This window comes from Myotis brandtii, unplaced genomic scaffold, assembly GCF_000412655.1.
Source record: "Myotis brandtii unplaced genomic scaffold, ASM41265v1 scaffold104, whole genome shotgun sequence".
Lineage (NCBI taxonomy): Eukaryota > Metazoa > Chordata > Mammalia > Chiroptera > Vespertilionidae > Myotis > Myotis brandtii.
This window is the reverse complement of record NW_005353497.1, coordinates 567,132-582,631: the sequence shown is the minus strand read 5'-3', so window position 1 is coordinate 582,631 and position 15,500 is coordinate 567,132. Positions and strand designations below refer to the sequence as shown.

Here is a 15,500-nt window from a genome sequence, read left to right as displayed (position 1 = left end):
GGAGGGTCTTTCCCTTTCTGTTGACCATGTATTTAGTGTTCCTGACCTCTATTTTATTTTTCTGCTGCTAATGTGCTGTGAGTTTGGAATTATGTAATTGGGTTTAGGATAGAGTTGGACTTGGAATCAGGAATATTGTTGCTGAACTTCAAAAATTAAGAATCATATGGGCATACAAGTATAGGAGGAACAAGAAAGAGTATAAATTGATGTCTTCAGTTTGATAATAGCTATCAAAAATTAAATATCCATACCTTTGACTCATCGGGTCTACTTCTAGGGATTTAATCCATAGCAATACAAACGTGTACGAAAGATATATGCGTATAGATGTTTATTAAAGCTCTAGAGGCCCAGTGGACGGATACATGCACCGGTGGGGTCCCTTGGCCTGGCCTGCGGGGATCAGGCCGAAACTGACTCTCCAACATCCCCCGAGGGGTCCTGGATTGCGAGAGGGCACAGGCCAGGCTGAGGGACCCCACTGGTGCATGATCGGCGCTGGGGAGGGACTGAAGGAGGGCTCCAGGCGTGTCTGGCCCGTCTTGCTCAGTCCCAGGCGGGGCTGCCTGATCGGGACTGGCCCACCAGGGAGGGACCATGGGAGGTTGGCTGGCCGGCGGGGTGGGAGGACCGCAGTAGGACTCCAGAATGTGTCCGGCCCATCTCGCCCAGTCCTGATTGACTGGACCCCAGCAGCAAGCTAACCCACCCATCGGGAGCATCTTCCCCCTGGTGGTCAGTGCGCATCATAGCAACTGGTAGAACGAACAGTCAGACACTTAGCACATTAGGCTTTTGTTATATAGGATTGTTGATGTAGTGAATAATTGAGTTCAACCTATATGTTTATTAATAGAGGAATAAGTAAATTTCAACATGTTTGTACTCTGGAATACTGTGAGGAGAGGGTACTATGGAGTGTGGAAGCTCTGGAGTCAAGTTGTCAGGTTTGAATTCTGAATTTATCATTTGCCAGATGCATGACATAGGGCCTTAGTTTTCTCATCTATAGAATGGAGGTAATTGAATCTATTTGTGTGACTATTAAACCAAATTGTATAGATCAGTGCTTAAAATATAAGTGCTCCATAACATTAGTCTATGTTAATGTATGACTTTGCAGTTATTAAAATGAATAAAAGACATTTATAAAATTCTAGCATGGAAAATCCCCACCATAATTTAAGTAAACTTATTTTAGAGCAATGTGTTCATATGGCATAAGCACCTATTTGTAAGTAAAAAATTTTTAATGATATATGTTCATATATGTTAATATATGTAGATAAATCTGGAAGGATAAACTCACATCTTAACAGTAGTTACCTCTTTTGAGTGAAGTTGGGTGGAGGGGAAGCAGATTATCATGTTTTTAAAGAAATGTTTTATTTTTTAAAGCATGTATTACATTTATAACTACATTTTAGAAAAAGATTCCATAGACTGTAAGAATGGTAGCATTTTTTGACTAGCCTTTATTTTACTTAAAAAACAAAACAAAACTGAAAAGGTTTTGTTCTCTAAATGATGTGTCTCACTAGTGACTCATTCAGATTTTCCTTGTAGGAACATGCTTACCCAGCTGATGAACTCATGCCTTTAACCTGCAGAGGTCGAATTAGAGGCGAGGAGCCAAGTCGGGGTGATGTTGACGATGCCTTGGGAAAGTGAGTATTAATACAGGGATGGCAGGCATCTCAACGTTCCTAAGTCTGAGACTTCTTGCAGTGGTTCTCAACCTTCCTAATGCCGAGACCCTTTAATACAGTTCCTCACGTTGTGGTGACCCCCAACCATAAAATTATTTTCGTTGCTACTTCATAACTGTAATGTTGCTACTGTTAGGAATCGTAATGTAAATATCTGATATGCAGGATGTATTTAGGCGACCCCTGTGAAAGGGTCGTTCGACCCCCAGAGGGGTCGCGACCCACAGGTTGAGAACCGCTGTCTTAGAGGCAGTGTACAGTCGTGTTTCTGGGGATCGCTTGAATTTCAGTGACTGCTTTAAGTGTTACATTAAGTTTCTTTCTTCCCTCTGTTGTCTTTTGTAAAAAATTAATTAATTTGCCTCTTAGTTCAGTGAAAAGTTGAGTTAAGAAGGATGTCACTTTTAACGTGTATAAAGTCATTGACATAAGGTGCTGATGCTTTAATATTTTTATTTGCATTAAACAGCTAGTGAATATTTCTATTCATTTTGAAGGATGTGGAGCTGAAAATAAATATAATGTTAAGGCTTTTACAGTTCTTCCAGTGCCTTATTTCTATATTTAATGGTTAAATTGCACTACAGATGCATGGGGTACTAGTTAATAGAAACTGCCAGTCAGTTATAGATCCATCTGCTTATACATTCATGGCTAAAATAATCAGAATTCTAATGTTTTGTATCTCATTATACTTGTTTCTTAGATTTTCCCTGACACTGATTGATTCTTTGGACACTCTTGTGGTAGGTTTGATTTTTCTTGAATTTACTTATGTTATAAATTTCATAATATGCACACAGTAAGTCTGAAATAGAAGCCTTTAGAATTCCATATGTAATGATCTTTGCTTCTAAATAAATCTTTTACACTATTGAGTTACTAATGTCACATGAATGTCAGATGAAATTCTGTGAAATCATGGAGATACTCAGATAATTTATAGGTATGTCAGCTTATATGATGACACCTTCCTTAGGAAGGTTGTTGCTGCAGAATTTACATAGATTTTGAGAATGAGAAGGGAAAGCAGTCAATTTAAAATCAGGTTTTATATTATATTTACTCAGTCCTTACCCTGAATTTTACTTTTACCTGAATTTCAATCAGGTATTCTTACGGAATATTTTATGTCTAAGTTAGAATTTTTAGTGAGAATATCAAATCAAGTAAAAAAGCATTACAAAATATTATCAGATGAAAAGATTAAACAGTCAAGCAAAGGAAAACCACTTTAAAATTTTTTATTTATTGATTTGAGAGAGAGAGAGAAACATTGATTTGTTGTTCCACTTATTTGTGCATTCACTGGTTGATTCTTGTGTGTGCCCTAAGGATCGAACCTGCAACCTTGGCATATGAGGATGATGTTCTAATCAACTGAGCTACCTCACCAGGATCAGAAAACTACTTTTAATGGATCTAGAATCTAACTAACATCTAATAGTGCCATCTTAACACATTTCGTACCACATAGAAATCTCTAATACATACGCCAGGGACCGCACGTTTTTGGGCAAACTGCACGTCATTTAAATCATCATAACTACAGATCATAATGCACTTTAGGTGTTGTTTTTCAATAATTATAACATTTTTATTTACAAAAACAATTAAACAATTAAACAATTAAAGTTCCTAGTACTTTTTAAATGTATGATACTGCGTAAAACATTTTCTAAAAGCGCCAGGAACTTGAAGACGAAGACTATTTGAATGACCAAAATACAATGTAACTGTAATGCTTTATGGGTTCGTGCAATTATATAGTTTTTCGTAGATTGACCTGCATGGTTTCCACCAATGAGATCGCTTCATTCGATGTGGACAAGACAGTGTGTTGACATCTAAGGTCCCTAACAGATGGCACGAGAAACACGAGAAAGCTCGTGAGCGGTACGAAAGGTGTTAATTTAGACTAAAAAATCAGTGCAACCTGTGTAGTGACAGTGACCCCTTCATGGAGCTCATTGCAAGAATCCATGGAGTTCTTAGCTTAGTCAGGATTCTAGACCCTCGTGGTGGTGGTAATAATAATAATAATAATAATAATATTAAGCACTTAAGTCAGACACTCTACTAGAAGTACTTCACATACATTGCTTTGTTTAAGAAAACAATCCTATGAGAGTAGGTATGCCCTCTTTTTGTATATGTAGGAACTAACTCAGAGATGGAAGTTACTGTGATTAGATAGGTAATGAGAAGGAACCAAAATTCAAATCAGAGCTTGCTCTTGACCTCATATTGTAGTGCCTCCTTAGCTCAGGGTTGGGGCATCCATGTGGTGAAGGTGGCAGGTGGTGTATGGTTTAGGGTCAGTTGATCATCCCCTGAAGGATGTGCTTTCTTTCAGGAAGAAACTTTTAAAATGATGTTTAGTGCATAGGATGGTTTTTTTGTTTAGACTTGGAAACCACATCCCTGTGGAGCTCACCTCAGGTAGCTGTAGGTCATGGATTATATATATTAAGAAACCAGTTAACAGTTCTGATGATTGATTAAAGTCCTAATAATATTTCAGTGTCTTAAAAAGAAGTTTATAAAGAGTCCTTATAATATAGTTAAGCACTTGTTTGTTTGTTTTCATTTTAGATATCATATTTTTTATTATATGTTTAAGGGAAATATTTTGTATGTGTTGCTTTTTAGAGTCATAAGATGTTAATTTGCTTTTAGTAGCTCATTCTGAGGATATTTTTCTTTGACTTTGTAGTAAATAACGATTTTTATAATTTTATTCTAGGTATTAAATAAAACTAAAGAATTTGAAGATGCAGTGAAAAAAGTTTTAAGAGATGTTAATTTAGATAATGATGTAGTTGTATCAGTCTTTGAAACAAACATCAGAGTTCTCGGGTAAGTATGTAAGACACTAAAGCTATAATTTTAATAACAGAAAAGCTTAAGGTATACTATTTATTTCTTAATGGTAGTAAAGCAAGACATTTCTTATGCCTAAAAGATAAAAGTTGGGGTATTATGAAACAGGCTGTAAGAGGACTGTGAATTGAATCAGGCTCAGATAGCAGCAGGTTTTAGAAATAGTTGTAGACTCAGTATATGTCCCTGTATAGTGTTTAAAAGACTCGGTTGAATGTTTGCCTGTTACCTACATCACACGTTTTTCACTAGCAATATAGTTTGCTAACTTTTGCCAGCACTTCTTCAAGCCAAATGAAACTAAATTTATAGGATTACCTTTCAACTACACAATTTGAAATACTCTTGGAACATTTAAAAATATGAATTACAATATTAATTCAGATTTCAACACTATTAATTTCTATATTTAATGGTTACTTTTGTGTTGAACTCATTTTCTTTCTTTTTTTTTTTTTTTAAATATATTTTATTGATTTTCTACAGAGAGGAAAGGAGAGAGATAGAGAGTTAGAAACACCGTTGAGAGAGAAACATCGATCAGCTGCCTCCTGCACATCTCCCACCGGGGATGTGCTCGCAACCCAGGTACATGCCCTTGACCGGAATCGAGCCTGGGACCTTTCAGTCCGCAGGCCGACGCTCTATCCACTGAGCCAAACCGGCTTCAGCAGAAGATTATTCTTTTTTTTTTTTTAAATATATTTTATTGATTTTCTACAGAGAGGAAAGGAGAGAGATAGAGAGTTAGAAACACCGTTGAGAGAGAAACATCGATCAGCTGCCTCCTGCACATCTCCCACCGGGGATGTGCTCGCAACCCAGGTACATGCCCTTGACCGGAATCGAGCCTGGGACCTTTCAGTCCGCAGGCCGACGCTCTATCCACTGAGCAAAACCGGTTTCGGCCTCATTTTCTTTTGTCAAAGTAAGTCTGTTCAATTAATTTTAAGAAATTTTTAAAAGTTAAAAACAAGTTAAGAAATAGTTATGTAGCTTTTCTGACTTTATTAATCTATTACATTTAATACAGAGTGGGAAGTTGTTTTTAATTTTTTAATGTTATATTTAAGAGAGGTAAAGATTTCATAATGATATAATTAAATTAGTTAAATTAAAATTTTGTTAAAATTAAATTTGTCAAGCTTGTTAAAATAAGTGACTTCTTGATGTTCTTTAAGAAAATTTTAGACTTTTAAGAATGCCAAACACTTTACAACAGGTAGAATATCTGAATTTTTTTAATACTGGCTTCATAATTATAAAGGTTTGCCATAAATGAGTAGCTAGAGTTAGGTAAGAAATTAAATTCTTCTGTGGTCTTTCCTTATGTGTGCAAAATTGTTGATAACAAGACACCCACATTTTTTTTTAAATATATTTTTATTGATTTCAGAGAGGAAGGGAGAGAGAAACATCAGTGGTGAGAGAGAGAATGATTGATTGGCTGCCTCCTGCACGCTCCCTACTGGGGATCGAACCCGCAACCCAGGCACGTGCCCTTGCCCGAAATGAAACTCTGGACCCTTCAGTCCACAGGCCAACTCTCTATCCACTGAGCCAAACTGGCGAGGGCAACACCTATATCTTTGTAGGTGTTGACGTTCGCGTACCTGTAAGATGTGGATTATGTTTCACCTTTGTGATTGCAGGGGTCTTTTGGGTGGACACTCATTGGCAATCATGCTGAAAGAAAAGGGCGAGTACATGCAGTGGTACAATGATGAACTTCTGCAAATGGCAAAGCAATTGGGTTACAAGCTTTTACCAGCTTTCAATACTACCAGTGGCCTTCCTTATCCAAGAGTAAGTAATTCTGAAAAATATATACTTTATATTTTTCTATATATAAAGTCTTTATATACTGCCTTGGCTATTTAAAACAACAACAGTGAATTTTTGTGATGGAGCCATTGTTCCTCTCCTGCTTGAGACTGGAGACAAGTACTTTATAGCTAAATAAGTTTATATTGACATTTCAGTTAATTTGGATTTGAGTGGTGTGAGAATTTAGATGATTTTAAACCTTTTATGTGTCACTGCATAACAGATTAGATTATGCTGCAGAGGGAAAAAACAGATGCCAGACTCAAATTTGGGCACAGAATGGGTGGTGCAGAAGATGCAGTCGAAGCAGTGAGAGTAGGTGTTAACTGTCCAGAGGAGAGGTTCGAGAGAGAAGGGGAATAGGGAGCAAGTGGAGCGGTGAGGAGGGGAGTGTGCAGGGATGGAGGGAGGAGAAGTACAAAGTAGTGTGTGGCATCAGAAAATCTTAAGTAGAAAGCTCCAAAAGGAGATGTTCTAGAAAACATTAGAACTATGTGCAAAGAGAGCCTTGAAGATGTAACGTGGTAGAATAAAGGGGAAAGAAGGATTCAGTGCCAGGGGTCCTCAAACTTTTTAAACAGGGGGCCAGTTCACTGTCCCTCAGACCATTGGAGGGCCGGACTATAGTTTAAAAAAAAACTATGAACAAATTCCGATGCACACAGCGGCAGCAAAAACACCCGGCGGGCCGGATAAATGTTTTCAACGGGCTGCAGTTTGAGGACCCCTGGTTCAGTCGATGAAAGTATAGGACCATTCATTTTGAGATTTCTTCTCTGTTGGTTAGAGTCATTTGGTGGCAGAGTCATTTGAAGGCGTTTTAGGCCCCCTCCCCCCCCCCACCCCCCGCCAAGCAAAAAGGTTATATTTAAAGCAAAGGGTTAGAAGCCTTCAAAGATAGAAAAAAACTCTCTCTTCTGATTTATTTCATTCTTTATTAACACCATTACTCTCTCCCTCTTATCCAAATCAGACACCTCAGCCATTACCAAGCTCAGTTTTTTCTTATTGCTACTACTCTAGTTGAAACCAATATCATCTTATTGTGAAGCTATTGTAAATGCCTGTCTTACTATTTTCTCTCTGGTTTATGCTTTAGAGACTTAAAAAATTAATCTTACTAAAACATTTTTATTAAATTATCCTCAGAAGTTTTATTGACTCTCTCTGTTGTACTAAATGTCTTAACTTTCTAAATTCCTTATGGTGTGGCAATAAACTTCCTTTCTGATGGTCTCTCGTACCCTGAACCTCAGCGAAATGAGTATTTCATTTCAAAACAATCTATTAGTGTCCTCCAAACCACCTGGGGTTTTACTTATTATTTTTTTCATTGCCATGCCGTTAAGCCTGCATCTCTATAATCTGGAATAACCCCTTTACCAATATAAATCAAATAAGACTCATTTCCTCCATCAAGAAGTCTCTGACTAGAGATACAGCATGATATAGGGCAGTGCTTCTCAAATTAGAGATCACAGCCCATTGATTTTACCCACCCATATAGTGGATTGTAACCAACACTTTTTTTCCCCTTGAAACAAACTAACATTAAATCTCTTATTTAAATTTCTAGTTTTTGATATTTTAAATAGCTCTTCTTTATACATGTCTTTATACTTATTTCTTCCTTAGGATAAATTACTAGAATAGGAAATAATAAGCCACAGAAATAGAGAATGCTTTTTAAGATTTTGGGAACTTATTGTCAATTGTTCTTCAGAAAGTTTCCACTTTTGTAGTTCCTCAGTGTTGTATAAAAGTATATGTGTTACTGTACTGTTGCCCTTAGTGTATATTATCACTCTTTTGTCAATCTAATGAGAAAAAATTGGAATCATCATTTTTTGCAGTACTGAAGCCAACATAGCGACCCACTCGCCGTGTCTCACCTACATTTCACTTTTGTTGTCTTTGTTGATGTTGCCTGTCTCCTTGCTCAGATAGTCCTAGAGAGTCTTTTGATTGGCATTGTTAAGGTAATAGGCATCCCCACTGATTGGTTTCTGCAGTTAAGTAGAAATACACATTTATTTGAGCTTCTCTTTATAAGAGGCTGAAAAATAACTGATTTGGGAACATACTCATGATGTTTTATATTTGTTTTTTTGTTTTTATGCTAAATCGTTGGCATTTACTTTCTTTTTGGTTATTTATTTGGACTACAGTAAAACATTCTATTTTTAATCAATTTCTGGTCAGTTTAGTTCTGGTTAATCCAGGTTTATACTGTAGTATCATAAAAAGACAGTATGGCTGTTTTTGAATTATAAAAAAGTACTCCTTTGAGAAAAGAGTTTTGTACTATTTGTTAGTCTATTAGCAAAGCTGTACTCAATATTTCAAAACTTTTAAAACCTGAAAACAAAATTTTAATTTCCTTTTAAATATATACCATGATTTAATCAGTGTTTTCTTTATGAAGAACTATTTAATATGGTACTGGTTTTTCACAAATTCTCAAGTAAACCTAATTTCTAGAGTTGGTCTAGTTCCCTATTCTTATATTAATTAGTTAAAATGTCCTGAAAACAAAATTGTTACAGAAGTTATTTTCTCTGTGTAATTCTTACAATGATATTGAGTTTCAATATCGTTGAGGAAGGAACTAAATGAAAACTTATTAACTCCATGAATATACTTCCCTAGATGTTAATTGGAAAGTCACAAAGATCAACAGATGGAATTTCAATGTTTAGTTGTTTTGTGAATTATTTTCATATTTTGATAAGAAGTCTTGATTGAAAAATTCTCTTATCTAGGAATCATTATCTTTTGATAATTGCTAATAATCACCTTCTGACTTTATTTAGATTAATTTAAAATTTGGTATCAGAAAACCAGAAGCTCGGACAGGAACTGAGACCGATACCTGTACAGCATGTGCAGGTACCTTGATCCTTGAGTTTGCTGCTTTAAGTCGATTCACAGGAGCAACAATATTTGAGGTTTGCTTTTCATAGTCTTTGATCTCCTGGGTATTGGGCATAACTAATTTTATATCTTTTTTTCATTGGTCAACTATTAGGATTATCAATCAAAAGATTACTGTTATTTTAGTGTACTTTTGTCTAAATTTTATCACAGTCTTTGTCAGAAAATATAGAAGTCATTGTGAGGTAAATGTGTTAAATACAATTTTTCAAATGAACACTAGTTGATTTATTGACTCTTCTCTCACAGAGTTACATGCTATTTAAAAAGTGGATCTGAAATGCTTGTTTGTTTCAAAGATGGTGTACAAACTTGTCTCCTCCAATTTTCTAAATAAGAGTCTAAGGAGATTTTCACTTTGAATTTAAATGACAGAAATTATTTTATCAAATGCATTTAATTATGCCAGAAATTAGTACACTTTAATAATACGTGTGTATGAATGTGAACTTGTACTGCAAGTGTAAATGAACCTGGATGGTTTCAAAGTGAGATCACTGCCACTAAATAGCATTTTTAGAGCCATTATTTTTAACTAGATTTGATTGGCTGAAAAAAAGCTAAAATTTGGCTTGTAAGGAAATTTAACATATATTATTAATTGTTATCTTGGGAATTTTAGTTAATCCTTAAAGTATGCTATGAGTCTTTGATTTTTGTTTCTTTGTTTCCTGTTTTCCAGAGACATGAAGTTATTCAAGTATGCTTTTCCTCTTTTTAATTACAGGAATATGCAAGAAAAGCTCTTGATTTTCTCTGGGAAAAAAGACAGCGAAGTAGTAATTTAGTAGGTGTGACCATAAATATCCATACAGGAGATTGGGTGCGAAAAGGTATGTAAGTTGGCTTTTTCAAATCAAGCTTCTACATCAGTGTTTCCCAACGTGGGGCACAACCCCACAGGGGAGCAGTTTGATTTTTAAGGGGGGAAATTCGAGAATGAGTTATTAACAGTGAAGTTTTTGCATTTCTTATGGTTCTAGGGGCCTCATACTAGTATACAGTATATCAGAGGTCCTCAAACTTTTAAAACGGGGCCAGTTCACTGTCCCTCAGACATTCCACACATGCGCACTGCGGGTCTGGGATGAGTCGGCTGCTAAATAGGACAGGCAGCGGCAGCAAAAACACCTGGCGGGCCGGATAAATGTTTTCGGTGGGCCGCATGTGGCCCGCGGGCCGTAGTTTGAGGACCCCTGCAGTATATAAATATATATTGTGACATATTTATGCATTTCAGTTCTCTATTATGTTTTGAAACCTGATTTGCTATTTTTTTCATCTCACTTGATATTATTACTAGTAGCCCTGGGCACGAATCTGTGTGCCAGTAGCTCGCCAGTAGCTTGCTGCCGCCCTCCAGTAGCTCTCCGCCCGCTGCCCCACCCTCCTGTAGCTTCCCCTGCCTCCCTTCTCCCCATAGTTTGCTGCCCTGCCCCCTCCTGTAGCTCTCTGCCGCCCACTTGTAGCTCGCTGCCCCACCTTCCTGCTGATCTGTGAACCCGTTGTTACGTGGTCGGTCGTTATGCTTCACGGCGTAACGACCATTTGCATATTATATCTTTATTATATAGGATCTTTTTAACAATTTCTTAGTTATTTCTTCCTCAGTACTTCAGCTGTCCTTTCGTTCTTTTCTTTTTCTCTGTCATGGATGCCGTGTTCTTTGGAAGCTTGTTTAGACCAAATTAATGGCCTTTTAGGCTTCCTCCATGTGAATAGGAGTTCACTTTTTGAATAATAAGAATTATATGTCACAGAGGGGGCATCAGGATTTTAGAGATGCTTAGGTGGGGCATGGCCAAAAAAAGGTTGGGAACCCACTGCTCAACATCCTTAGAATGGTTGGGAAATAAAGGATTTTCATTTGTTAAAATAATTTTTGGGACAGTATAAAGCAGTGTTTCTCATAAGAATCCTGGAATTATCACTAATTAGCCTGATTTTTTTCTTTGGTGTGCCAAATAATAGCACACTTTTTCTAGGTGATTTAGTGTTCTATTTCATACCTTAATGGATTTAGCATTAAAGATAGAGGGTATAGTTGAAACAGTAGAACTAATTTGAGAACCTCAGCCATCAGAATACCTTAGCCAGCTCACTTGAAGGTATAGTTAAGTGGAAATCTGTATTTAACAATGTTCTTAATAATTCTTACTAAAATTATTTTGAATTATGAGACAAAGCATATAACAATGTTATATGAGCAAACAGGATATAGGATTGTATAAAGAATATGATTTTATCTTGATAAAATAAGCATAGATGAATGGAAATATATTAGAATACTAGTGACCTGACCTGGGACACCGCGGGACTGCCCCGAGTCCCAGATTCCTGCCGGCTGCTCCCCCCAATGCACCTCCTGGTCAAGTCCCCACCCATGCTGCGCATGCAGCCTCCTGCTGATGGGGCGTGAGGGTGTCACAACCATTTGCATATTAGCTTTTTATTATGTAGGATTCCTAATGAGGTTATCTTTACATATTTTTCTATTTCCCAAAAGGCTTATGTTGTTACATCTAAAATAAAAAATAACTGCCTATAATTAAATAAATTAAAAATAGAATTACTAATTTGAATATATTAAAATTTTGACTCTATTCAGTATTGTATATAATTTTTCTAAGTTTTATCTAAATGGTTTCTGAAACTAATCTAAATCCTGGCTTTAGAATTCTGCAATTTCTTTTTATTCTTTTATTTGCGTTGGAACTCAGGTGCAAATTAATCATTAATTAATTTTAAATTAGTTTTAATTGTTGACTTACACATTCTCATCATTGGTCCATGCATGACCTATTTTATTTAGTCATTTTTAATATGTAACAAGCACCCACAAATGGATCATACATTACAAAAGCAACTTACTTGACAACCCGTTATTTCTGCATATGATCCTTGACTCTGCCTACCTCTGCAATATATTTGGACTTATTTATATCATCTTTATTATTTCAGTGTGTCCCACCTTTTCTGTTTCTCTTTAATTCTTTTTTGTTAATTGAACCCTATAATTGCCACCTAGTAAGACATGAACTTTAGTATGCTCTCCTATCCCTTTGTCTCCCCACAACTCCACTCTGTAATCCCTCTTTATGTCGATATCATATAGATAATGCATTCTTATTATGAATACCTTTTCTCTTTTTTTCTTTGGTCTTAACTCCCTCTTTCTTTAACGATAAATTTTATTAAGATATTCAGTCACTTATACTTTGGTCTTTTTTTTTTTAATCCTCACCCGAGGATATTTTTTCCATTGACTTTTAGGGAGAGTGGAAGAGAGAGGGAAAGACAGAGAGAAACATCGATGTGAGAAAAACACATCGATTGGTTGCCTCCTGCATGAACCCCAACCAGGCCCCGGGCTGAGGAGGAGCCTGCAACCAAGGTACATGCTCTTGACTGGAATTAAACCCTGGACCCTTTGGTCCACAGGCCTATGCTCTATCCACTGAGCCAAACTGGCTAGGGCTGGTCACTTGTACTTTGTATATCACTTGCAATATCTCTTAGATTTGTCTCTATTTTTTTTTTCTGGTATTTATCCCAAACTGTTTTTAGTAGCTTTAAATAACTTCTGAGGCCTTATATGCCTAACAGTAATTTTATTATGCTTTCACATTTGAGTGACAGTTGAGCTGGATATAATTTTCTGTTTAAGTTCTTTTCTTTCAAAGAAGTTTTTGAAAATACAACTCTATTGTCTTCTTATATCCTGTTAACAATCTGATATTATTCTGATTTTTATGCCCTTGTATATGATCTATTCTTTCTCTCTGAAAGAGGAAGAGTATCAAAGCCAAAGAGAAATTTCTAAAAATGTTGTTATAATTTTAGATATAGAATTTTCTCATTTTGGTATTCTGTGGACCCTTTCTATTTAAAAATCTTTATGTTTTTAATTTATGAAAAATTGATGCTTATTTTTTAGATACTTTATCCTTTTCATTTTTACTTATCTCTTTTTGTAGTTCCTATTATCAAAATCACTTCTATTTGTAGCCTCCACATATCTTAGCATATGTGTATATGTATATATATATTTTTGTTTTTGTTTTTTTGGTGCCCTTGACCGGAATCGAACCTGGGACCCTTCAGTCCACAGGCCGATGCTCTATCCAATGAGCCAAACCAGTCAGGGCTATATGTATATTTTTTATGTTTCTCAGTTTTATGTCCCATCTATTATGTTATTTTAACTGTTGATATATGTATTTTAAAGTGTCTCTTTTTAAAAAAATATTTTTTTATTGATTTCAGAGAGGAAGGGAGAGGGAGATAGAGATAGAAACATTAATGATGAGAGAGAATCATTGATTGGCTGCCAGCTTAATGCCCCCTACTGGGGATCGAGCCTGCAACCTGGGCACGTGAACTCACCGGGAATTGAACCATGACCTCCTGGTTCATAGGTCAATACTCAACCACTGAGCAACACCAACCAGGCAACTGTTATATATTTTATTTCATGTATTTCTGCTCAATTAAAATTTTTTTCTTATTTTGTATTGTTAATATCTTCCCTATCACTTTTAGATGTTTATTAGGCTAATTTAAATTTTTTGGTTTGCTATTCTAGTAATTATTTTTCTGACATATTCTTATTCCAGTATTCTCTTGTTCTTTTTGAAGTCATGCTTCTTAAATGTTTTGGACCTATAAGTTCATATTTCCTTGTCACCTACTTTGAGGCAAGATCTAATCCCAATTTCTATCTCGCTCAGTGGTCTTAGGCTTGAATTCTAAGAAGTTTTTAGAAATACCGATACCTGGAACCCTAGAGATTCTGATTCAGTTGCCCTAGAGTGTGCCCTGGGTATAGGGATTTCTATAAATTATAATTTATAGAATTATCATTTAGATTATAATTCACTAGCCTTAGGAGTTTGGAGGGGAAAGGTGGGGAAGAGAATGTCTAAAGTTATTTTCTGCCTCATTTGTCCAGCTCCTTCTGCAGGGCTTCTGTGCTGCCCTGGTTTTACCCCTGAGGATACCTGGAGCATAGATCTGACTCGCAGCAGGTGTGGGAGGAGACATGGTGTCTTAAGGCCATGGTAGGAGAGAAGCAAGAGCAAAGCTCCAACAGTGTCCCTCCTCTTTGATCCTTCTGTAGCATGCCTGGCTGCCTCCACTCCAAGCCAAAGCCATCCCCACCCCTCGCCCCCATCCCCACCCTCTGCCACCAGGTTTCATACTTTTCTTGTTACTTTCTCTTTTTGAATCTCCATGAAATTCTTGGAGGAAGAAGCCAACAATCAGTACTAATTTTAGCTATTAGAATGGATACATCCAAACAGTAGCCTTGTTTACGTACCTATTATAACTTTAAACATTGGTCTTCCTGATTAAGGGTCTGATAAAAAAAATACGTAATTAGTGATTCCTCTTTGGAGTTCCTCACTGAGAAAATGAGCTTAAAACATTCTTAAAACTAGTATTTCCTGCTTTTCAGTAAGACTTTTGTAAACCATTTTGCAAAGTAGCATTTTTTAACATATAAACTATGAACAAAAGAACAATTATTCATATGATAGGGTTAATATTTCTGTAAATGTGTAATTTTTACTTTAAACAGTTTCATGTTTAGACTAATTTTTCATTCTGAGTGTACTAGTACCTCAGTTGTACTATACAAATAATTTTTTACTAGTTTAATAAAGAATTATGTATGTGTTTCCCATAGATAGTGGAGTTGGAGCTGGCATTGATTCCTATTATGAATATCTGTTGAAAGCCTATGTCTTGCTTGGAGATGACAGTTTTCTGGAAAGATTTAATACAGTAAGTTGATCCAATTTTGTATTAATTTTAGAGCCAAGTTAATTTGAGTGCCAGATTTTGATAGAAACTCAATTATTTGAGTTATATTCTGAAAAATAATTATTTCTAAATGTGTTGTAGTAGGTTTTTTGTCAGTATTCCCTGATGATATTGGACAGGGAACAGGGTAAAAGCTATACATTCAAAAATTAGTTTACAAAGTAGTTTTATTTTCATCTCTTATCAGAAGATTTCAAGATCTGCCAGTAAGTAATATCTAATATTTTATGCAAGGAGGAGAATTTATTGGAATAAATTACTCGTTAGCTTTTTCCTTTGGATTCCCCCCCCCCCCCTCTTATTTTTTTTTTTTTTTTT

The 15,500-nt window shown here is 36.0% G+C and overlaps 1 protein-coding gene across 6 annotated transcripts in view; it reads left to right on the top strand.

The window, feature by feature from the left end:
* Positions 1-15,500, top strand: part of EDEM3 (ER degradation enhancer, mannosidase alpha-like 3) — a 59,701-nt gene that overhangs the window by 12,043 nt on the left and 32,158 nt on the right. For all 6 annotated transcript variants that reach the window (XM_005856663.2, XM_005856661.2, XM_014538050.1 and 3 more), the window contains exons 2-8: positions 1,570-1,670; positions 2,419-2,458; positions 4,459-4,571; positions 6,248-6,401; positions 9,236-9,370; positions 10,084-10,189; positions 15,046-15,143. In XM_005856663.2, coding sequence (XP_005856725.1) covers positions 1,570-1,670; positions 2,419-2,458; positions 4,459-4,571; positions 6,248-6,401; positions 9,236-9,370; positions 10,084-10,189; positions 15,046-15,143 — 747 coding nt within the window. The remainder of the gene's footprint in view (positions 1-1,569; positions 1,671-2,418; positions 2,459-4,458; positions 4,572-6,247; positions 6,402-9,235; positions 9,371-10,083; positions 10,190-15,045; positions 15,144-15,500) is intronic.